Source organism: Ptychodera flava, chromosome 22 (genome assembly GCF_041260155.1).
Source record: "Ptychodera flava strain L36383 chromosome 22, AS_Pfla_20210202, whole genome shotgun sequence".
In the NCBI taxonomy this organism is placed as follows: Eukaryota; Metazoa; Hemichordata; class Enteropneusta; family Ptychoderidae; genus Ptychodera; species Ptychodera flava.
The window spans coordinates 34221547-34246816 of NC_091949.1; the positions used below are offsets into that span (position 1 = coordinate 34221547).

The following is a 25270-nucleotide window of genomic DNA, read 5'->3' on the forward strand; positions in this document are numbered from 1 at the left end:
CAACTGCTAATGAAAATTGTCGACTACCATCTTATGTACATAGAGGTATGAGATCTTTTTGCCGGCGACCGAGCCATACATTTCATGAAGTCCTACGCGCACCGGATACATATTATAAACGATAATATAATACCTCTGTTGTGTATTATATTACGACGGGCCAAGCAGAGCTGTACAGCGCCCTCTGTTGGGAATAATGAACACACTTAGAATTATAGCAAAGAAACACAGACACATATTCAAGAAGTTCCATTTGATCAAGTCCCTCTGAGAACACGGGTGCTATCAATAAGAACATGTAATTATATTAAATGCACCACCTGTGCTGAGAAGAAACTAGTCGATGAAAAATTCTTACGTTTATGGTAAAATGCCAACAGTCTTTAGTATCATAATTATGGAAAAGGAAATTGTGTAGATCACAAAAGTCCACATCAAAGCTCTGTCGATTACTTTCGACATGTCCTGCCATTCCCAGGCATTTCTGTACTTCCGATCTTTGCTTCTCATTCTGGCGGCAAGGAACTGTACAGATTGTAGAATTTTGTCAAGCTGTTCGTCTTTGCTTCGATACTGTTGCATGGGTCTTGCCTCTGTGAGCCTACTCTCCTGTCTCTCTCTCACTGTTGTCCAGTTCTCCAGGACCAAGCCGTTACCGTTGTCCACGACACGGCCGTGAGTCTCCTCTTCCTCCGTGCGTTTCAATGCCATATTGATGAAGTTTATCTTGTTTGTGTCCAGGTTTTCATCGACACTGAATTCCCTTAGCTCGTCTGCACCTTGGTGCGCCTGCAATCCGTGGGTTTTCCGTTTATTACCGAGGCACACAGCTGGCGCCAAAAATCCGAAGATGAATTGCCGCATACATTGCGGTATTTCCCGCGCTTCTCGATGGAAAATGTTCAGCACAAAAACAGTTGAAAACACCGACAGCGCCACCATGACAATCATCCCCATAAAATATTGACCTGGTAAAATAAAAATGGCCGCTGATTAGAGGACGCTTATTTGAATCCAATTATAACACTTAATGAGGTGCACGCTCTTAAAGCTCACAATAGCTTGTTTAATCATGATATTATCTGCACTGCCAGCCGAATCAACGCCACACTTGTTAAGACTTGTGTAAACGTGACCTACATGACCTAGTTAAAACGTTCATTAAAGGGATTATTGTTTTGTAATTGGGGTTTTCTTCCATTAAAAAGTTAAATTTTAATATCGTTAGGCTTTATTCGTCAACGTAAAGAATTACTGTTGCTCATATATTATCAAGGATCTCAACGTTAAGTTTTATTATCAATGTAGGTAGGGTTCACATTCAAGTATTCTTAGTTTCCGACAAAATTTAAACATCATGTAAATACGTCGTTTCAGCTGTATGATTTGTTTATACTCTGATGTATCTTCACAATTTTTGAATTGCCCTCCATTTCTCTCTATTAATTGCTCCGTCTGCAATTGCCTAGTAATGTTCAAATCGAAAGTCACGCAAGACGACACATGCATTGACATTCCTCTGAAAGAAAGGGACACACGTTTTAAAGTTCATTCTCACAGCTACAGCAGAAATACCACAAAAAGAGCCAAGACGCATGCGTCAGCTGGAATGTGCACACTTTGATCAAAACACCTGACAGCGTTCCTGTTTTATTGACAGGGAGATATGCATTAACTCTTCCTTTATCTTGTTTGCTATCTTAAGTCTTCCAATTGTTTTCTGTCAATTTCTGAACATGCATATTTATGAGTCGTTGGGAATTTGGGTAGGTGTTCGTTGGTTTCTTTCTGAGAAACTGACATTTAGGGACGATATATTGATTGGTTGTTTCCACTTGAACTCTAATCAGGACTAATTCACTTTTGTCAACAGTACGATGCCAACTATGTATGTACGGGCTAAGTTGACGAGCTGAAATGATACTGTGTTTGTCAACATACTTGAGGGATAGAACAAGAAATTGTAGTTGACATTAAAAACCGCAAGGTAATGAAAAAGATCTAAAGTTACAGCCACTGTCCCTTTAAAGCGATCATGAAAGTGGACCCTAAAAAGTTGCTTCAAACGCTGAAAGGGGCAGTTCTCAATCCATGGTTTCCCGATTAGTTCTTGTTGAAATTGAGTACTTACATGGTCTTAGCCATTTGCTTTCCATTGAAATGTATCAAGTTAGTCAATTTTCTTTTAGATAAAGCTGATAAATATATATATATATATATATATATATATATATATATATATATATATATATATATATATATATATATATATATAATAACACAAAATTACTTCAAGTACAAAGTAATGATATCTGTTACTTAAGTATCACGATCCTGCAATCATCAGACAGAAGGAGTAGTGAAAGGATTCTTAGCTCGACAGTCTTATATATGTATGATCAGGGCGTACCATTCTATTTGTAGGTGGTGTTAAAATTTGATAAATAATGTTTGTTTGGTGGCAACATTTTGAACCGGCTCGGAGTTTAGTTATTAACAGCGTACATATATATATATATATATATATATATATATTATATATATATATATATATATATATATATATATATATATATATATATATATATATAACAAAATCTTAGAATTTGGATGGTCTCAACAAAACACAACTTATGGTTCTTACAGTGACAAGCTTTCGCCTTGTTCACAAGGCATCGTCAGGTCCAACTGATGAACAGAATCCAGGGGTAAAGTACAGCCAACGGGAAAGTACAGGTGTGAAAAAAGGACAATAGGGTGTTAACGGAGTTCAATGTTATGAGCAGATGACAGGAACAATAGTAAAATGAGATTGAACTGGGATTGTTGGAACTCGAACGTGTCAATTACACGGTTAGAGGTGTTTCTGTGTTTAGTCCATCGGGGAACAAAGTACGTAGTTTCTTGATCCAAAACGTTTCTCTGGCATCTAAGTTGACCGGGTCTTTGTTGGTTATTTGTTCGATCGCTACAACTGTGAAGTTATCTTCTGAGTGTCCAGGACTATTATAATGAGGTGCAACTAGTGGACTTGTACTGTATTGCTGTCTTCTGATACAGCTACGATGACCACTGATACGCTGTTTGAGGATATTAGTTGTCTGTCCGTCGTACATTTGTTTACATTTGCTACAAATTATGCAATAAACTACCCATGATGACTTGCAGGTGAGATCGCCTCTGATGTTGAAGTGTTCTCCTGTAGAAGTGCTGGTGATGGTGTCCGTGGTCAACATGAATTTGCAATTGACACATCGCGTAGCGTTGCATGGATGGGACGTGTTTAATCGATGACTTACTTTCTGTTTGTTGTGTACAAGGATATCACGTAGGTTTCTACATCGTCTGTACGAAATCAATGGAATTGTAGGCATGGCGTCCTTCATAGTATCTGACTGCATGAGTATATGATGATGAGCGGAGACTATCTTTTTAACATCGGGACCTAATGGATTGTAATTGGTGACATATGTCAGTCTTGTTTCTGGTGATTTGGTTTTATACTGCAGTAAGTCTCTGCGATTAAGTTTGCGAACTTTGTTAATTATTGGGGCGATGTGCTTACTCTTGTATCCAGATTTAACGAGATTACTGGCGAATGTGTCAAGTCGATTTTCCATCCAATATCTAACGAACATATCCGGCGGATACGGATAGCTCCACTATACGGTACTGAGCGGAATATGTGGGGTGGGTGACTTGAGGTCGGGGAGATGTAGGATCCAGAATCTGTTGGTTTGGTGTGTAGGTCAGTTTCTAGTCTATCCCTGTGTCGTATGATGTTTACATCAAGGAATGTTCTGCTAGATTTGCTATATTCAACATCGAACTTGATTGTAGGATGGACACTGTTGATATGTTGATATGTTGTATATATAACATATATATATATATATATATATATATATATATATATATATATATATATATATATATATATATATATATATATGTATGTATGTAAGTATTATAAATTATGTATAGTATTATAATTATACATAACCATTAACCATTTTTACATGTGAATTTCGCCTTCGAGATATGAGTGACTGCATATATGTAATTTCACTACACTTTATAGTACGAAAAGTTTTAGCGAGCCATCATTATTTACGGCCTCGGGTCGGAGGAATTTCATCGGAAACTAAGAAATTTCCAGTAACCCCCCCCCCGCAAAACAAAATGAATTTGATTAACCCCCTCGCAAACACAGAAATTTTGACTAACCGCCACCTTAGAAAAGTTATATATCAATACACGTATTTGTATAATTTACAAAATACAGCAATAGCAAAGACCTTTCAAATCCTGGTGTACCCTGCTAGATTATCTTCGGTTATCTCATGACGATTGATAAAGATGAAACCAACAAAATGAAATTCAAAGTCGCAACTAAATGTAGATATAAAAGCTCACGCTATAACGCTATAATCCAACCGTACAGTGTTGTTTACTTTGAATAGGTATCATGACAGAGTTTTCACTTAGAATATCTCACAGGACATGCAGAATTTAAGGTACGGGGAGAACACGCGGGAGGCTGAGAGGGGTGTCCTCGTTCTTGCTTGGAAATTGAAAATTTTGAGAAATTGAGATGTGCAATAAATTGTATTTTTACTGAGTAAAATGTTAGAACACCCCAAGGGGGAGAACACGAGAGGTGGGTGTCCCTCCCCCACATCGAAAATTTTGAGAAATTGATGTGTGAAATGGTGCAATCTGACAAGTGTTTGAGTTCATTTTGCACCAAAATCGAGTAACCCCTTTCTTTCTCTTCACATTTTGAGCAACCCCCCTTGTAGCCTTAAATTTTTGAGTGACCCCCTCAGATTCTTCCAACCCCCTTGCCGCAAATAATAACGGCTCCCTTAAAGCGATACACGAAAGTCATCTTTATCGATTCAACATTTGATATTATACACAACCTACCTAAATAGGGAATATCTGACGTTGGGGGCATCGTTGCGTTCACAATCTGTTGAAATACAATTAGTGACAGCAAATTCGTCATCATAAGGGTGATCTTCTCGCCTGATTCTGCAGGTAAATAGAAGCCGACCAGGGTCAACATGGCGATAAAAATATTCGGTAGGATGATGTTGATGATGTAAAATAATGGACGACGCTTCATAACTACTGTGTAAGTCAAATCTGGGTAAGGCTCCTGGCAGCATTTGTAGTAGATGACGTTCCGTTTGGCTTTAGCGCTCAGTAAGTCCCATTCTCCATTCGACATGAAGTTTGACAGATCAGCTTCTCCGAAGTCGCTTGCGAGGTCGATGCCGTAGCCGTCGTAGCTCCAAGAACCAAACTTCATTTTACACTTTTGGGTGTCAAACGGGAAGTTGAGAACGTCGATGCGACAGGAGGCCTTGAATATAGCCGGGGCGTTCCACGTGATGCTACCGTTACTTGATATAATGGCGTTGGTGTCGTCAACTCGCGCGAATTCTTCATCGACACTGTCGATAACAAAAGAGAGACGACACTTTATTCGACGATATCTCAATACAAGTGAATCGAATTCATAGTGCAATCAGTCATTTCTGTTCATTAAGAAAAGAACTACTTTTCATTTTTGCCCGACTGAATCGGGTCCTGCGCATTACTGTGGGGTTAGTTTTAATTAGCAAAGACAGTAGAAGGGCTACTGTCTATCATGGTTTTAAGGTAGAACGTGCCGGGGACAGACATTCAGACTCTCAAACTTTTACAATTCTTTTCTGATATACCACTTGTTGGGGTTCATTTTAAAGTTCTCGGTGTAAGGAAACTTTTCATGGGCTTGATTTTTCGAAATTCGAAATTTTATTAAGGAAAGTTTGAGCAAAAATTTTGTCTTTCATTTTCGAGGCGCATAATACCTTAAACTTAATGTTTGAATTTTCGACGAAGGGCTCACATTCGTTTGTATACTACTAGATGGCATGAGTGAGTTTGAGACCGGAGGTAAACCGTTCGATACGAGGAAAATGGTTTCCCTGCGTCCTCTTGCTACATACCTAATCTCTAAACCTAACCCTAACGGCTACTGTCGTTTGTCAAGAAACTTAAGTCAATATTCGACAACATTATGCACATAAATCTTCAGATACAGTAGTTTCCCACTAGACTACCATGTAATGTGAATTTATATTTTAGGGTGAAATTCTCATATCATAGTCTTACGGAGGTCATCCACTGTGATGTCATATTTAGCATAATATTTAGACTTGTTACTTTTTGCGGGTGGCCGATAAGTCATAAAATCTATAAAAATGCCATAAAATGGAAATTCAATTGACGTAAGACTGTAAGAGAGTCTGACCATGCATGATATCCACATGTACAGTGGATGATGTGACGAGTTTGCATATCATTAGTATGTAAATGACGATTGTACAGATTGAATTGTATGTAAAAGGTTCTTTACGAACACCAGCACAGAAGAAGGGACAAACATTTGAGAGAAGGAACTATCTGGCAATATGTAGCATCCATATATAAGAAATAAACGGTGTTATCTTTGGATACTTGAAATCTCTGCGCTGTTTCTGTATCCCGACGTCCTCTCACATGGCGATTCCCCGACGGAAGATAATTGTCGATGGTCATAATATTTGTTGTTATCACATTTGCAATTTTAGCCAACTAATTTTAATTGTCCAACATCCCATATATATGCATAGTTTCATAAAGGAACAAATGTTCATAGTTTTGTCATAGACTGCCATCGATAGTGAATCAGCAATTTTGGTGAAATTCAAAAATCACATTTCTTGTAACCACCATATTTAATTCACTGTCAGTTATATCAATAGCAAAACATAAATTTACAGATATTTTTGTGTGGTAAAATTGGTGATACTGATAAACTCGTACATACTGTGATCGGATATTTTTTCAGTGAAATTTTATCATCAAAGTTGTTGTACATGTATGCATCTATATATATATATATATATATATATATATATATATATATATATATATATATATATATATATATATATATATATATATATATCTCGAAGTATACAGATGTCCTCGTAGGAAATTACAGTGCTCGATGTGGAAAGCAGAGCATTATGAATAATAAAACAATTAACAAAATGTCGCCACCGAACCAAATATTATTTATCAAACTTTAATAGCACCTACAAATAAAATGGTACGTCCCAAATATATAAATGAGAGTGTGGAGCTAAGAATCCTTGCACTTTTGTCTCAAGATTGCAGAATGCATTACAATTTTTTGAATTCTTTAATCTGGAAGCTGTCATTTGAACCATATTGGCCAAATCTTGCATTCTTTTAGTTGCCCTCCCAATATGCATTGCCAATTTCATGACCCTTCAAAAATGCTCGCTTGCGCTGAAATTATGACTCATCCCCAGAAAGTACCCATCCCTGTAATGTCTGTCCGGCCCCTTTTTCAGTCTGATTGTTCAGACCAGTTCAGGATAACTCATATGGTTGGAATGAAATACCGACACTATCAGATCGAAACTATTCATCTATCTATAGATCATTGATCCTTACTTGTTGTACAAACGCATATCCGGTCGCCAAACACTGGTTGATGGAAGTCGAATGGTGGCGGTATCGTCGTATTCAGAAGCGTTCCACACAAGGAATTCATCTTGCCATTTCTAAAAAAACATGAAATGGCAGTTAATGGACTGACAGACGATTTCATGACATATAGAATTTTACTTAACTCTGAACACAAGTAAAACTTAAGTTCGAGTTCATCGTGTAGTCGCTTTTGTTTACCCGTGCTCACTTCTAGGTTCTTGTAGGAAGATGGTGCGGTTGAAAAAATAGTGTTGGTCTCTTTTTTTGAATCAGAGCTCATCAGCACTCATGGCTTAAAAAGATAGACTAGCTTTGGAATATGTCTTTAGAGAACAACATTAGCTTCATTCAAAAGTCAGATCAGAACATGAGGTAAATGGGCTGCAATCTGTTGGGTTATGTAACCAACCTCAAGTGCATCAATCTTGAATTTTGCAGAGTCATCACGGGGGCCACAATAGCTCACTATTTCGATGGACTTGTCCACCCATGTTCAATTTAGCCCACAAAAAGTTTTTCTGTTGCTTTTATATGAGCGTTGTTTAGTTCGACTAGGCAATTTTTCATGTTGTCATTCACTGTGCTCACTGCCAAGTGAGCACAGATCGATAGTTGCTATGGGCATGGTCCTTCTTGCTAAGAAGAGATCATGCATACATATTTAGGGCAAATTTTAGTCCGATAATGACCTGTTTCCTAAAGACCCTAACTGTCTAGCCCTTCTAGGTAGCTCACAGTTGGCTATATTAATACCAGTGAGATGCATGAAAATGTGCTATGGCTGCTGAACTGAATGACGAATGTTTTTTTTTTCCTTCGCAAACTGAGAAAGAAAATTCATTCTATTCCTTCGTGGCAATTTACTGGGTAGTCCATTGGTTCTCTAGGTAGAAAAAGATCTTAAATGTTTTCAGGGATATGCCTATTAAATCGGATTTCATAAAATACAATATTGCTGTTAAATGCAGTCTTGAATTTTCTCCTTGTTCACAAACTTTAAGGAAGTTAATCTGCAGATGCTATATGCAAAATTTGAAGTTGATTTACTCTTCTATTGTGGCCAAGAAGACGTTTTTAACTTCTGAAAACAATTCAAGACAAGGGGCAAGTTATATTACCAATAACCTTGGTCAAGTTCACGACTTCCCATGTTTATGGATGATCATGGCAAGTTTGAGGAGTTCATGTGCTACGGTTTTCTCAATGTAGTTTGGCAAAGAATTTAAGGAAAAGCAATCTGAATAAAAACAAACAGGGACCCAAGTCTGGGGGCTTTGGTACCTGCATATTTATCACAGAATGGCATCCCAGCAGAGCGCCAGCCTCTGTATACGCTCACAATTTGTGTTATCGTACAAGGCTTTGGCCTTTACACAAATGAAATATTGAAAATGCAAGCGACCTTGACGAGACCCGACAAAAGACAATAAGTGGCAATGCATAATTTAAAACCTTCAGGATAATGATAGGTCGTCTGAATTAATTATTCAGATTGGAATAAGTGAAATTAAATTTAATAGCTGTGCCTGAGGTCAAAGGTCATCACTTTGTCGGTTACTGGCTCATATTAAATGAAACTCCGACCTCTATTTTTTAGGCAAGGAGGTTTGCACTAAATTTATAAGGCGAAGAAGTCAATTGCATGAAAACCCAAAAAGATGTTTTATGCCACCAAATGCAAAAGCTGTACCTATTGCAGTTGTCGAGAATTGGAAGCCAACTGAAAATTTTGGAAGAAAAGCCATTCACCTTGGAAATCAATAATAATAAGGGCTTAGCGTGCAATCTTTGGTACATAGTGAAACAAACTACCCAATATTAACAGATACTTGAAATTCAAAATGACCTTGACCCACTTACTTTCGAGTGTCATAAGGCACATCTTTGAGGCTTTCACTTTCATGTACACCTCGTTAGATATGTGCACACGTAATTTTAGGCTGACAAATCGGGTGCATGTTTTGATAAATATGGATCAGTATAGGACTGTGGAAACTTTGGGTGATAATTTAAGTCTTTCAATTTTGAGGCGTGAACTACATGTACCTCAACATAATAATCCAGAAACTAACTAGGGAGTACTAACATTAAACAAATTGATAAAAATAAACCAAGCAAATCACATGGTAGGATTCACTTTCATATTATCTGATACCAATTACAAAGGACAAACCCCTTAATAGAATCGTATTATTTTGAATGCTCATGGGATCGAAATCGTTATTAGCGACAAAACGACAATGTTAACGCGTGCTGAAGCTATGCGCTGACCTGGTGTTATATCTGAAGAACCATGGCAACACATAACGAGATGAAATTTCATAGAGCCAAATTTAGTTTTTATTTCATTTTATTCTTATGCATTTAGTTTATTGATCGGCAAAGTTACTCGAATAATCATTTGCATCAGGATCGTACAAACACGATTGGAAAAAATTTGGGGTAATGGTTCTTGATATTTTCAAATTTCTCAAAAGTGCTGAATGTTTACTCATAAAATTACTCATAACCAGATATGAACTGAATGTGCTCACGTGTTTTACAACAGATTCATTAATAGTAGTACGCTTCACAGAATGTTGGATATCCAGTACACAGACTAGAAAATTTTAGCATTTACTCAACAGAATAACTTGACCTACTAATGTGACCCCTGAATGGAAGGAATGACTTTGAGTTTGACAAAATTACAAACTTAGTTATCAAGCATTGAAATTGACTGCTGATGACTCGACATGTATTGACATTTATCAGACACTACTAGACGCATGAAATAATACACTATGACATGAATTACTGCATACTTTTGACTGTTATGAAGTTGTGTAAAACAATTGTACCTTTGACCTGTCTCATTTTAAAGTGACAAAACAAAGAGCAAGGAGATGTTATGCAACATTTGCAGACCTCAGGATAATCACTAACCAAAGCACAAGAACAAAGACAGTCATTGTATATTCTGACAGAAGTTCAATTGAGCACACGACGCGGAGTGGCAGACAGACTACTGATAGTTAAGACTAGACTTGTATACGGTCTACTGCCAGAGTAACTTTCTCTGACGAAGATTGATTGTATTATGTTTTTCAATATTCCTGTCAATAAACCCAATTCATATCAATATAATCGACATCCGTGTGAGGCGTGTAATAAGAACAATAAGATATATGTTATATCATTATATGCAGCAGGTTTCGTCAACTTTCGCACAGTGCTCTCAGAGTTAATCACTAATTACAAAATTTTACTTTTTATGTAAATGAGCTAATTATTAACTTGACACACCCAATGCTTCTCAGTACAATTAAATATTTACCAGGTCAATATCTGTATCAAGTTTCAACAAACGTCATGCTGTAATTTTGGAGTAATATCACTAATTACAAAGTTCATTAAATATGCAAATGAACCCATACTTAACTCCACATAACTAAATGCTATACACCACAATTAGATAACTGTCAGATGAGTATCTGCAGCAGATTTCATCAAATGTGGTGCAGTTATATCGGAGTTATATGACTAATTATAAAACTTCATAAAATATGCAAATGAGCTATTTATTAACTTGACACTGCACAATGCTTCTTAGTATAATTAGATATATATCAGATCAATATTTTTTGCACGTATCATCAAGTTTGGTGCAGGAATTTCAGAGTTATGTCACTAATAACAAAAGTTCATTAAATATGCAAATGAGCAGATAATTGACATGACACTCACAGTATCATCATAATATTATGTTATGAGATTGTCATCTGTGAAAAGTTTCATGAAATTTTGTGCAATATTTCTTGATATATGTCCACACACTGTCATTACCATCTCCATAGGGAAACCTTTGTACGGAAAAAATGATATTGCATAACTTCATTAATATGCAAGCCACACTAACCAAAATCTAATCACTTCTTGCAAGTAGCATATGGTACCCGTGTACCAAATCTGACTTGAAGTTTTTGAGTTATCGTGTAAACAGACAGACAGACAGACACACACACACACACACACACACGGACAGGCAGACAAACATCGCTATGACATTAGCCCACGTGTAAACACGTCAGCTAAAAACAAATGTGTAGCTTGAAAAGAAAAACAGATGAGATTTGCAGATTAAATCGACATTACTTCACCATCCAATTATCCCAAATTAGTTCCAATCGTGTTTACAGGACAATACATGGGCAAAATATAATACCGCGCTATACTATACTCTTGATAGATAAGTGAATGCAATCTAGGTAAAAGATCTACTAGCATGTTTAATTTCTTACACAAAGTTTCATTATGGAAATCCCGAGAGGTTTCAATAAGAGCCATTCTTCAACTTTTCTTTCATAATAAACCTCGCGAAACCAACATATCAGCTCTATGAACCAATAATAAGATTCCAGTCTTATTAGTGTGACACAGTGTCTAAGGAATGTAATTAAAAGTCAATTTGTTTTCTTGAATGTATGCGATTTCAAGTTATCCATATTGAGATGAAGGTGGGCGATATTCTTGACCACTACAATCCATCCATTCGTTTGCAAATTGAGGTAAATAACGATTCCCATAATACTTACAGGGAGGAGTCGCTATCTGTTTAAATTATTTCGGTTAATTTTTTGCTCCATGTGAGAAACTATTCATGCTTTTCTCCTCATTGAAACAAGAAACATGTTGGTCCTCAGGTCTCGACCTGCTTGTAGACCGGACAATAAATACTTCATAGTTTGTGGAACATGGCAGGGATTTTGTCAACAACTTGTTTAAATGGTATATGTATCGCACAAAGCGTGAGTAGAGCTCCGATGATTGATCCAGTAAGCAGAACACCGTAAATAAATTTTCATTTGCAACACAGGTAACTGAAATAATTGGGAAACATGGCGACTTTATCATTTTAATTGAAACACGAGAAACAATAATCCTTATCATTTTTTGGTTAAATGCATAATTGGGAGTTGGATCTTCACAATTTTCAACTTTCTCAGAAATGTTAGGTGCCATATAGCTTAATGTTGCAATGTTACAAATTACTCATAAAAACAAGTGTGTAACTTTAAAAGAAAGCAGATAAGCTTACATTTGCAGATTAAGCAGACATTACTTCACTATCCAATTATCCCAAATTAGTTCCAATCGTGTCCAATGAAAACTGTCTCAGAAAGTATTTCGGCAATTTGCGATATAATATCGCACCTAAGATATTTCCTATGCATGTATGATATATGCATATATGATATAATATTCCAAGCATATGATGTACACAAAGGTTATATACAAATTCATTCGTTTCCATTGCTCCTACCAAACAGTGACGTTGCGCATTTACAAGTTGTGTGAATGACACCATTTGTATATTGCTCCCCGCACAAACATTTCATCCAAAAAATAAGTGAAATCAGTGATATTTGAGCTTTCTTGAGATTTCTTAAACAGCTGCGGAAAGACCACTTGGAAAATATCAACATCTAAACCAGCCTACAAGCAACAGCCTAAAGTTCGATGCTTATTTGATCTGAAACATCATGAGATAGGCAGGGAGCACAATGACGTGCTGCCGATACTTCCTTTCAATAAAGTTCAGGCAATATTAAACCATTTTAACAAGCTTTGACCTTTCATATCACGACAGGAGTCCTGAAACACCAAAGTTCATTATCTTTCGCAGTATCTTTAGGTAACAGCAGGGCACTGCACTAAGAGCAGTTTCCGTTGCATCTGTAGAAAGTTACACATTACCAAACACTCTAGTTCCCTATGCCAGTGTTTTTAAATCTCTCGTCGGACCTTACTGATATATTTTTAATGCAATTATCCTAAGGCTAATTTATCAGTCTATCCCTGTGATGTCGAGCCTTAATTGAGGTTTTACCCCCCCCCCCCCCCCACTTCCTCAGGCTGTATACATTTACCCAATAGAAAGAGGATAAGCTTACATTTATCGGCACGTCAGAAATCGGTAACAAATATTTTACTGAGTGGGAGAGCACTAAAATCTTTCACTTACCTGTCTCAACCACACATTTAAACTAAAATATTGGTTTAATTCGTCCTGCAAGAAACCCATATGCGGCGTATGTTAATTAACTATCTCTTAACGGGCCGAGCATGTGTACTGTCTTTTGAGCATGCACCAATGATCTAGAGGCTTAACATTTGGCAAGTTTTGAATAAGCAAAACGTGCAGAACAAAAAAATGTCAGAAAGAAAATAAATAAATAAAGTAGCGTGAAATACAAGGCTACTACAACTTTCAAGAAGTAATTTCATACATTTATACTTAAATCTGTACGTAAATTAAACATAAATCAAATAATTAAACATGAATAAAATATGATGTATGGATACATACATAGAGACACAAGATATATTTAGAGGTTATTACCCAAAATCGAGTGCTTCTCGGTGTGTTGTATCAGCATGTCCGAGGCTGCACAAATGGCACGAACATTGGGTAATAACCGATTTAATAACCGATTTATCATGTATTCATGCCCGGGGAATTTTCAAAATGATCGGAGGAGCCTTAACTTTTGAGGATTTACTTTTATTCCGCCTAGCGCAAAATTAATGGAATATTTGTATAAACAGGCTTCATAATATATCACGACTGATATTTTGCGGTGAACGTCACCAGGATGGAGAGATATGGGCATGAGTATATGATCAACATAGATAGATAGATAGATAGATAGATAGATAGATAGATAGATAGATGATAGATAGATAGATAGATAGATAGATAGATAGATAGATAGATAGATAGATAGATAGATAGATAGATAGATAGATAGATAGATAGATAGATAGATAGATAGATGCATGCATCCATGTATGCATGCATGCATGCATGCGCATGCATGCATGCATACACACACACACACACACACACACATACATACATAGATAGACACATCCATCCATCCATCCATCCATCCATCCGTCCCTCCCTCCCTCCCTCCCTCCCTCCCTCCCTCCCTCCCTCCCTCCCTCCCTCCCTCCCTCCCTCCATCCCTCCATCCCTCCCTCCCTCCCTCCCTCCCTCCCTCCACCCCTCCATCCCTCCCTCCCTCCCTCCCTCCATCCCTCCCTCCCTCCCCCCCTCCCTCCCTCCCTCCCTCCCTTCCTTCCTCCCTCCATCCATCCCTCCATCCATCCCTCTATCCATTCCTCCCTCCCTCCTCCCTCCCTCCATCCCTCCATCTGTCCCTCCCTCCCTCCCTCCCTCCCTCTCTCCCTCCACCCCTCCATCCCTCCTCCATCCCTCCATCCATCCATCCATCCATCCCTCTCTCCCTCCCTCCTCCCTCCCTCCCTCCCTCCCTCCATCCATCCCTCCATCCATCCCTCTATCCATCCCTCCCTCCCTCCCTCCCTCCCTCCCTCCCTCCCTCCATCCATCCATCCCTCCATCCATCCATCCATCCCTCCCCATCCATCCATCCATCCATCCATCCATCCATCCATCCATCCATCCATCCATCCATCCATCCATCCATCCATCCATCCATCCATCCATCCATACATACATACATACATACATACATACATACATACATACATACATACATACATACATACATACATACATACATACATACATACATACAATTTCTCTATGTCTTTCTCCATCAAAATCAATATCGTCCAAACACGATGCACGCATTCACTGTGATTGTACTCGACTGACCATTTCTAGTATCTGTGATATTGCGATACCGTGCGTCACAATCGTCACAGTAGATACGTTGTACACAGGGCGAATGTTTTTGCTGTAATTTGTCATGAGGTCACTGGCCAGCTTCCCTGTCACATGGAGTGGCCTTTCATAACCTGTTGAATAAATTGTACATTATTAATGTGACATTGAGAACAAATTTAAGTTGCTTGATTACAGTAGATTCGCATAATAAATAGAAATGGTGTTTTGCAGTAGAGGTGGGTCGGGGATGTTGACAAATTGGTAGTTTCGGTTGTGCACTTCTTGCTTGCCCAAAACTTTAAAAGGAATGAGTGGTTAAAAGTAAGCACAAGCGACTGAAATCCTTGAAACATCGACGCCTAATTTTCCTGTCTGTTTTTCTCTGGCACAATGATCAAGTGGATGTATTTAGTTGTTTATTTCGAAATCTGTTGTCAGTGGATTTCAAATCTCGGAAACCCGTGGGATATTGAGACAGAATGCGCTTTGGGGACAAAAATTTATCTGACTCTCAAATGTTTGAAATTCTATTTGGTCCACGACTTGTTTGGGTTCATTTGAAACTAATGGAGTAAGTAAAGTTTTCACCGGCTTGCTTTTGAGAAAGTAGACAATTTAATTTTCCCCATAGAGTTGACACAGAGATGGCGGCCATTTCGAATTTCAAGTGTCGGCAAATAATGTGTACTTTGTTTCTGTAGCACTGTAACATTTTGCACTGCGACACCTAATTTTTTATTCAGATTTCAAAACGGAATGATTTAAATTTTTCATCTGGAATGTTTGAGCAAAGGTTTGATGTCTCATTCAATTTCGAGGTGCGTACTAAATTAACAACTGAAGCGCGTGTGTTTTGTTAGTAGACTACGAGCATCGATCAGGCTTTGCAAACAATTCACAAAATGTAAACCTACCTGTCGCAAATATCGACAAGAACGACAGCAGAACTTCGAACTTGATTAACGTCGCGGCAGACTTCATTCTAAATCCAGATTTGGTGAAGTAATATTTGGTCAAACAACGTTGCTTCCGAATCGCAGAAAATGCTAGAATTCGTTCCCACTACAGGAATACATCGTTCCAAAATTGTCATTCCTAGATATAAAAAATGTATTAATCGGTTACCGACGTAATGTGATAATGAATGAGATAAAACTACAGTTTAATATCTATGTCGCCACTGATGTTACTGAAAACACTAATCGTGTCTCAGAATGAACAGAACTTAATGACTACCAAACAGAATAAAATTAACCACCAAGCTTGTTTATGAATAACTTAGCACTTTTAAATTCGTCAAAAATGATTGAAAATGATTGACAACAATGTACAAGTACGAAACATTATCTCGCATCAAATTAACATTTGCACACGTATTTCGAAATCTATATGTCTTCCATTTCCGGGAGCTGACTAGAGATTAAGTATCAGCCAAATCCGCAACATATAACCCAATACGTAACAATAAAAACCCAGCAAAAGATGTGCCACAACAAAATATGCTAACTAACCCATTTGCTTTGAAAAAGCCTTTTCTCGCAGAACATGTATCAATCTGACGTTTATTATTCCATGGTCTGGGATCTTTCCGATTAGTCGAAAGGTGAACCTTTCCCAAAAGAGCACATTTCATTCATTGTGATGGGACTTAGTCACCGATTTCGCGTTAAATATTGTGAAGTATCAAATGACGCGAACTAGTTGCTGAAAAGGCATTGACAGTGCAAACTTACAAGTGTTGGCACATATTGGTTAAATACTGAAATGCTTAATATGTAAAGGAAGTGTTGCATTCTGGTTAAAATTGTTACATATTGGGTTGAAAGCTTTGGTTAGTGCTACATATTGGGTATTTCTTTTACTAAGCTGGTTGATACAGCTTCTAAATGTGTAATGACCGTCGTCAACAATATGAAATTACAACTAATATTCCTCTTACCAGCAAATTTACAATTAGATGACCTTTACCACTTAACAAAGAAGTTCATGGATTAGGCATTATATATTACATGTATATATTAATGTTATTTTTGAATACAGCAAAATGCGGCCATTATGAACCAAAGTACGATTGCCATGTGTCAGCCGGGATAGCTTTTTTCAAATGAAAAAAAGGTTCACTATCTCCTTTATTTCAATTGACACAGGTGTAGTGATGTTTAAACTATTAATTTGCGCGAAGCAGACATTGTTGATGACAGACTTCTCTTAGCTTTTGTCGAACCTGTGCTTTGTGCAATTACACTGTGTCCTATCCTTTTTAGATATAATAAAGCAGGATGAGAAGTAGTTGATATGATAGCATATGTCTTATACGATAATACGGTAGTCATTCATGAGGAAATGTATGAAAACATAGGTATTGTATCCCACAGTCGTGCATACTGAACTTACGCTTATTTTCTGACCAGGCAAATCTAATTTGGTTCCCGAAACATGACCGAGTCGCTGCATGCCAAGTGAAAGTCACTGCTCAGTTTGTCCTCTTGTTAGACAAAACATATTTTACTTCTTGGAATTACAGGGGCACTCAACAATTCATCAGAAATAAGCACTTCTATAGCCGACCCATCGACATATTCTTTGATAGAAAAACCTGACAAAACGTACAATGTTCTCACCACGATTTTCAGGCATCAAGAACCCCGTCCTGCTGATATATCGGGGTAGATGAGCATGTGAGATGCACCCTTACTTGATGTCGAATGACAAAAGTAATGCTAGGTACTAATGCCGAGGCTAATTTACAGAGGTGACTCGTGTGTCACGGTCGCTTGGTGGTAATAAACCTTCGTGTGCCCCGGTTGCACTGTGTGAAGTACTACAGTGACCGGTCGTAAAGTTGCTGCGAGATTGAAACTCCGAGTAGCTTGGAGGCAAACGATTAGCAGCAACAGTGTGATGGGCCATCTCTCTTTTACAAATTGACTAAAATCCTATATGGGCGTTTAGTACATTTGGAATTGATTGCAAGGTCTCTCACAGCTTGGCAAACAAAGTGTAATCAACTAAGGTCGTAAAAAAAGAATTTTGAGGAATCTTTTGTGATAGAGTTAAAATTATTTAGGGCAAAGTCACTCAACTATAGAATCGGTGGATATATATCGACATTTTCAACTGCATACTAGTTTGATATTACTTGGATATACTAATTATGGCATAGATAAAAGCTATACAATGAAAGGCATTAATAAGTTTACGTTTTTAACATTTGTCGATAACAAGTTGGTCTAAACGAACCTTTGTTGGTGTAAAGCAATTACCCCAGATGAGGAGAATTAATGCATAAACCATTTGTATCCAAATTAATCACCAGAATATTGTCAGAAAGTAATCAGACATGTAATCAACACAACAGAGAATACAACTACATGCTGATAGAAAAGTGAACCCATCTCTCTCTCTCTCTCTCTCTCTCTCTCTCTCTCTCTCTCTCTCTCTCTCTCTCTCTCTCTCTCTCTCTCTCTCTCTCAGTCCGAAGAATTTAAATTTGGTTTGTGCCTCTTCTAAATATTAACCGCTTTCGTTCTTTAGCTACAGAAACTCACATTAAAGTGTGCCTCGATCCGACACACGCATGCGCACTTTGGCCGATTCGCAAATCTCTCGGGATGATAGAGATATACTAAGAGCTGACGAGCTTATCAAATGTATAAAAAGAAAAGAAAGTTTAATATTGTCTTTTTTATTAGCTACTGCATACTCTGTATGATGTTCCTCAACTTTCTGTGCTGTATTATGAATTTTTCATCTTATAAACTCGTTGGGTTGGAAGGTCTTCTTTCCACATGTCGCTCAAATAACATAAAGTACTACCAACGATATTGACAACGGTATTGAAATTTACTCTTGCACAAAATAAACTCATTTTTCAGATATTGCCGTCAACAATCCAGAATAATGTAATATAATTTATAGCCTGGGTATTATTAAAGATGTTATTTATGGGCATCATTAAAGAGCTAATTGATGAAATATTTACACGAATAACCTGGCAAGAATATGTGCTGCATATCAAGTGTAGTCACACACGTCATCGACGATGTTTGTGAGGAAAAAAGTAGAAAGTTATCCCGGCAGGCGTATTTTTACATGACATTTGGGTAAATACAAATGTAATCAATGCAGAGATGTGTAAGAAGAGACTGTAAAACGGTATAATATACCCGAAAGGTCGTCATTAGGCCCGTAATACGAGGTACATGTAAGCTCGTGTGTCTGACGATATGGAAATTACGTGTATGGTGAATGATAAAGAGTGTTTTCGAGGAAATTTCAATTTAATACACAGCAAAGAAAGGGATTTAATTAAAAAATAAGGAGAAGAGAAAAGTGCCTTAGGACTGTTCAAATGGCTGTTTTTATAATTGTATGTGTAAATGGGTCTCATTCATAAAACCAAATAGCAGTCTCCATTCACTCCACGAATCACCTCTGCCTCGTTGAATGCTGGGTGATATTATGACTTTTCAGAAAAAAATCATCAAATAGGATATTGATGGGTAAATTGATGGGTGTTCGTTTAAGAACTGAAATGCCTATAATTCAAAACAGCCTGAAACTCTTTCATGCGCGACGGATATATATATATATATATATATATATATATATATATATATATATATATATATATATATATATATATATATATATATATATATATATATATATATATATATCTTCACCCCATTCCACGCTCCACTGGGGATCACCTGAATTCCTACAGTTTCTTATATATTATATATATATATATATATATATATATATATATATATATATATATATATATATATATATATATATATATATATATAATATATATATATATATATATATATATATTATCACATGAACTGGCCCGTATCTCCACCTGTCTGACGTACACCAGCACACATAGAAATCCATATTACCGCTGTTGCACGTCATCAACAGGAACTTTTTTCTTGCAATGGTACCGTTCGTACATGCACGTTGCCACACAGACCGATTTGTCGTGATCGATGCCGTGCTCTCATGGCATTTGACAAAAAGGTGACCCGATAAATCCAGATATGGAAACATAGAAGGCATGTCCAACGAAATTTCGAGTCGCTAAAGCTTTAGCTATTCCCAAGAATCGAATGAGGATGGCTCAGTAACGTCACGGCTCCAGTCGCAAGGTACCTGGCGATCCTAGCTGGCGATAAACCCGAAAGATACACCTCAACGAAAGTTCAACTTAATTAAGAACTACCGTATAATCTTCGGGAAAGCGACATAGAAGGCACAAGCATAAAATCATTCGACGAACAACGATAAAGTCCTTTCATCACACAAATTATTCCGTTTTTCTCGATCGGAATCAAACCTTAAGCGTAAGGCTGTATTGAAGACATAAGCTGTCGACCTGCAGCGCTGTAGAATCCGATGTATTTCGAAAGTTGACTCGGACAACACTCACAACAGAACAGAGTTCCCGTCAAGTAACAAAATTGGGATGTACCTACGGGCGATATATGTGTCACAGCAAACATCAAAGTCCGTAAGACGAAAACATTGACGACTGAGATGGCCACCGGCGGAGACCGGTGACGGCAGTGCCCACTACAAGCGTACACTCTGTGTGTCATCGATCTGAATCTTTCGGGCTCGCCAAGGTCGTAAACTTGTGATATTTTAAAAGCCACAGCATCTCTAAGAATGATAACTACTGTTTCGATCGTGTCGTTGCATTAACTTCATAAATATTATTGTAAATATTCTAAATAACTCAAAATACTATGGTTATCCGTCGCTAGCGCGGTGAAAGCTATGTCTGCCGATGGCAGACTTGCCTTGGCATCGGTCCAGCGCGAGACAATGATTGACACACGCACGTGACCGAATACGTATGTCTCATTGGTGGAGATACCATTCGATGTAGCAAAAATCTCAGCTTAATCGGATTTTTGAATGAAACATTTGCACATCTCCTGGGTGACGGGCCGCTTTACTCATTAAATGAAAGTAATCCGCATAAATAAAACACAAAATGCGATAAAAATCATGAAATTTATTTTAATAATTTTGATCCGTCAACATCAAAGAAACATAAGAATACTGTTCATGTGATAAATATATAATCCCATGGAATATTTCTCTGTTTGACGTCATCGTATACTCGTGTTTTTCGCGGAGCCGCACAACTTCTTGCCTTCGGCTCGAAGTTGCACGATCCGCGAAAAACACTCGTATACGATGACATCTGACAGAGAAAAATACCATGGGATTATATATATATATATATATATATATATATATATATATATATATATATATATATATATATATATATATATATATATATATATATATATATATATTGACACGTTGGAGTTCCAACAATCCCAGTTCAATCTCATTTTATTATTGTTCCTGTCATCTGCTCATAACATTGAACTCCGTTAACACCCTATTGTCCTTTTTTTCACACCTGTACTTTCCCGTTGGCTGTACTTTACCCCTGGATTCTGTTCATCAGTTGGACCTGACGATGCCTTGTGAACAAGGCGAAAGCTTGTCACTGTAAGAACCATAAGTTGTGTTTTGTTGAGACCATCCAAATTCTAAGATTTTGTTATATATATATATATATATATATATATATATATATATATATATATATATATATATATATATATATGTATATATGTATGTATGTATGTATGTATGTATGTATGTATATATGTATATATGTATGCATGCATGCATGCATGCATGCATGCATGCATGCATGCATGCATGTATGTATGTATGTATGTATGTATGTATGAATGAATGAATGTATGTATGTACGTACGTACGTATGAATGTATGTATGTATGTATGTATGTATGTATGTATGTATGTATGTATGTATATGCGACTATCTATCTATCTATCTATCTATCTATCTATCTATCTATCTATCTATCTATCTATCTATCTATCTATCGACTGGCTACTTATTGCATTACAAGGCAATAAGGCAAAAGGCAAGGCAAGTCAATATACAAGATAATTCTCAATATGAAAATAATTAAAAGTCCGATGTGGTACATTGTGGTACAGGCACATTGGTCTACAAATGTTTTTTTCTTTTGAAAAATGCGTGATAAACAAATTTACTTAGGTTAATTCACATATCAGAGTGTGTAGACTGAAATAATAGACTGAAAAACCTTACATAATTGCCATCATTCTGGAAGTAGGGAAGGAGATACTCTTGTCTTACTCTTTATAAAAAGGACAGATTAAAAATAAAATGACATTCATCTTCTATTTCTCCCAAATTACAGAAAATACATACTCTATTTAGTAAATCAACATTATGATGTCTGCCTTCTTCTAATGTGGCGATGTACAGCATAGAAACCCAGCAAAGGCTTGAAAAAATGTTCTGTTACAGTAAAGAGAAGTTTCTCTCATTTCTAAAAGCTTTAGCCAATAGTTGATACAACGTTTTGAGGTTGTTACGAATATTGGCAGCCGATCACATTCTCCAAGTATAGCTTCAGTCGTTGAAATACTAGATAAGCCCATAAACTTGATACATCATATTCTATGGACTTTTCAAGTACATCGAAAAACTGGAAACCCCAGACTTCAGCACCATAACATAAAATGGGAAGAATCACGGAATCAAACAATATAAATGACAATCTATTGGGAAAGTACCGACTCTACAAGATGCCCCCGGCCCTCTCTCAAATATAACAGTAGTAAATTATTATTGTCTGTTATGTTCTCACTTCAGTCGCCACACTCTCGGATTTTGAGAAATCATTTCAACATTAGGTAACCGTCATTTCAACATTAGGCAACCGAGAATTTCGATCGAAGAAAATTTTAAGGTCCTAAGAACTTTTCGTGCACACTTTTAGCTGTTTTCTTGAATTAAGGCACGAACTTTGGAATCTGAAGCGATGTCCTCCGTATGTGACTTCTGCATGCCAATCCGTATTTGCCAATGCTCAATTTCAAACTGAAGCTTGTTCTTAAATAAAGCTATAGAAACACGTCAATACTCTACTGCCTAAATGTCACATGAAAGATAAAGTGAATATAAGATTAGTTACGTTCCAGCTATTTTATATGATGAAGTTGCGTAGTCTTATGAACTGTTACTTCCAATCTATTGTAATTTTAAAAAAATTCACGTTTAAATTATGTTAATCATCCCACAAATATTGTCGCCGCTAAGAGAGACTCTGGTATCGATAACCTTTAGGAATTGATACATTCATTACGAGAGAGAGAAGAGAGAGAGAGAGAGAGAGACGAGAGAGAGGAGAGAGAGAGAGAGAGAGAGAGAGAGAGAGAGAGAGAGAGAGAGAGAGAGAGAGAGAGAGACAGACAGACAGACAGACAGACACAGAGAGAGAGAGAGAGACAGAGAGACAGAGACGGACAGACAGACAGACAGACAGACAGACAGACAGACAGACAGACAGACAGACAGACAGACAGAGACCGAGACAGAGAAGGGAGATAGGGGGAGAGAGGCAGAGAGAGATTGGGGAGGGGCATATTATGATGCCTGCGATAAGCTGTCATAATCACAAAGGTATAGAGGTCGTGTGCGTGCCATCAACTTATTTAATGTTGTTATTCAAACTATTATTATAAATTTAACTGTACAACGGTGTACATTTTAAACAGATGATTTATGTAAATGTCTGATACATCCATCTTATGAATTGACTTTATTGGTATTTTTATCACGTTTATGTGAAATATTGTTGAAAAAGACTGTAAGAATAGACGCTTTAACGGCAATTTGACCATACTGCGTACGTTCGGTAAAGATATCTTCAGATAGGACAACTTTCTATTTGATAAATTTATTTCCAAACGGATATGCTTCATTTACGTTCGAAACATAAACGATTTGAAGCCACGTTATTCAAACGTATTATTGTTATAAATACATGCATGTGCATGTATAAATGCATGTTTTCAGTACGTATTTTATTGATTAAGTTATCGCTTTCGAATATTGTTTATTGAATTTAGCAATACTTGTATTAAATAAGGAAATGAATTTCATCTCATTGCTATGTTACCGTTTTCGATTTACTCAGTATCCTTTTAATGTATGTATATGCCCACATCCTGTACATTAATTTGATAAAACAAGGGTAATGAGTTTCTCTACCAAAAGAGTACGTGTCGGTCGGGTACTTCCGGAGGCACTGTGGTATTGCATGGGATAATTAATCCTATTTTATATCGCGAGGGCCCGCAAATAAATTAACAGTCGCGATCGCGATCTAGTAAAAATAAAATAATTGACACCTCATGATCTTGTTGAATATCATTAAGGTCATTTTTGTGACTTGAGCACAAATGTTTTACGGGGAAAAACTCGTGGTTATTTTTTGCGATGCAAAAATTACCGATCGAAATGGCTTTTGGAATAATTATGGTGTGTAGCGTTAGAACTAGTATGATTGAAGGCAAAATTGAAGCGGGACACAGGCTGCAGATGTAGTTCAAAAATGATGATAAACCCATTGGCCCGATACACAACTAGTAAAATTAGACTTACCGTCACAAGTGGCCTTCTCGTTTCACTATCTTCACAGCGACAATCTTCTTCGGGAATGATTTGTTGGGTCACTGTTCCTCAACATATCAATAATATATCCCCGTGTAGGATTTTTAATCATCTACGACCTTAAAACGCCCGTATCTACAATGCGAATGTTCACTTGTCTTTGGATGGCGATGATCAGTAACGGTCTAGGGGGTTCATAACACGTACTGTCATGCGCAGTGGGCGTGTTGTGAGAGTTGCAAATACTTAATGGCTTAGACATAATTAATAGGGAGGGAGGGCTGGTGCAACTGAGATGGAGGGTCGATTTTTTCATGGAAAAGTTTCGGTAGTGCCATTTCGTCTCAAGTACGAATCGGGGGGAGGGCGTTCACTAATTTTGTAAAGGGATATTGAAAACATCAACCGATTGACTAAAGCAGAGACTGTTATGTGTGAAGAAATCATGAAATGTCCAT

At 37.2% G+C, this 25270-nt stretch overlaps 1 protein-coding gene across 2 annotated transcripts; it reads right to left on the reverse strand.

The window, feature by feature from the left end:
* Positions 1–238: 238 nt before the first annotated feature.
* On the reverse strand, positions 239–24963 carry LOC139123268 (neuronal acetylcholine receptor subunit alpha-10-like). 2 transcript variants are annotated; one of them, XM_070689396.1, is made up of 7 exons: positions 24804–24963; positions 16171–16351; positions 15245–15387; positions 13562–13606; positions 7522–7631; positions 4930–5462; positions 239–968 (listed from the first exon to the last, which is right to left on the reverse strand). In XM_070689396.1, exons 2-7 carry the CDS (start codon positions 16235–16237, stop codon positions 361–363), a joined length of 1506 nt encoding a protein of 501 aa, XP_070545497.1. In that variant the 5' UTR covers positions 16238–16351; positions 24804–24963; the 3' UTR covers positions 239–360. The 2 variants fall into 2 exon arrangements, with proteins under 2 accessions (XP_070545497.1, XP_070545498.1); XM_070689397.1 differs by lacking the exon at positions 24804–24963 and adding an exon at positions 17651–17742.
* Between the last annotated feature and the right edge of the window lie 307 nt (positions 24964–25270).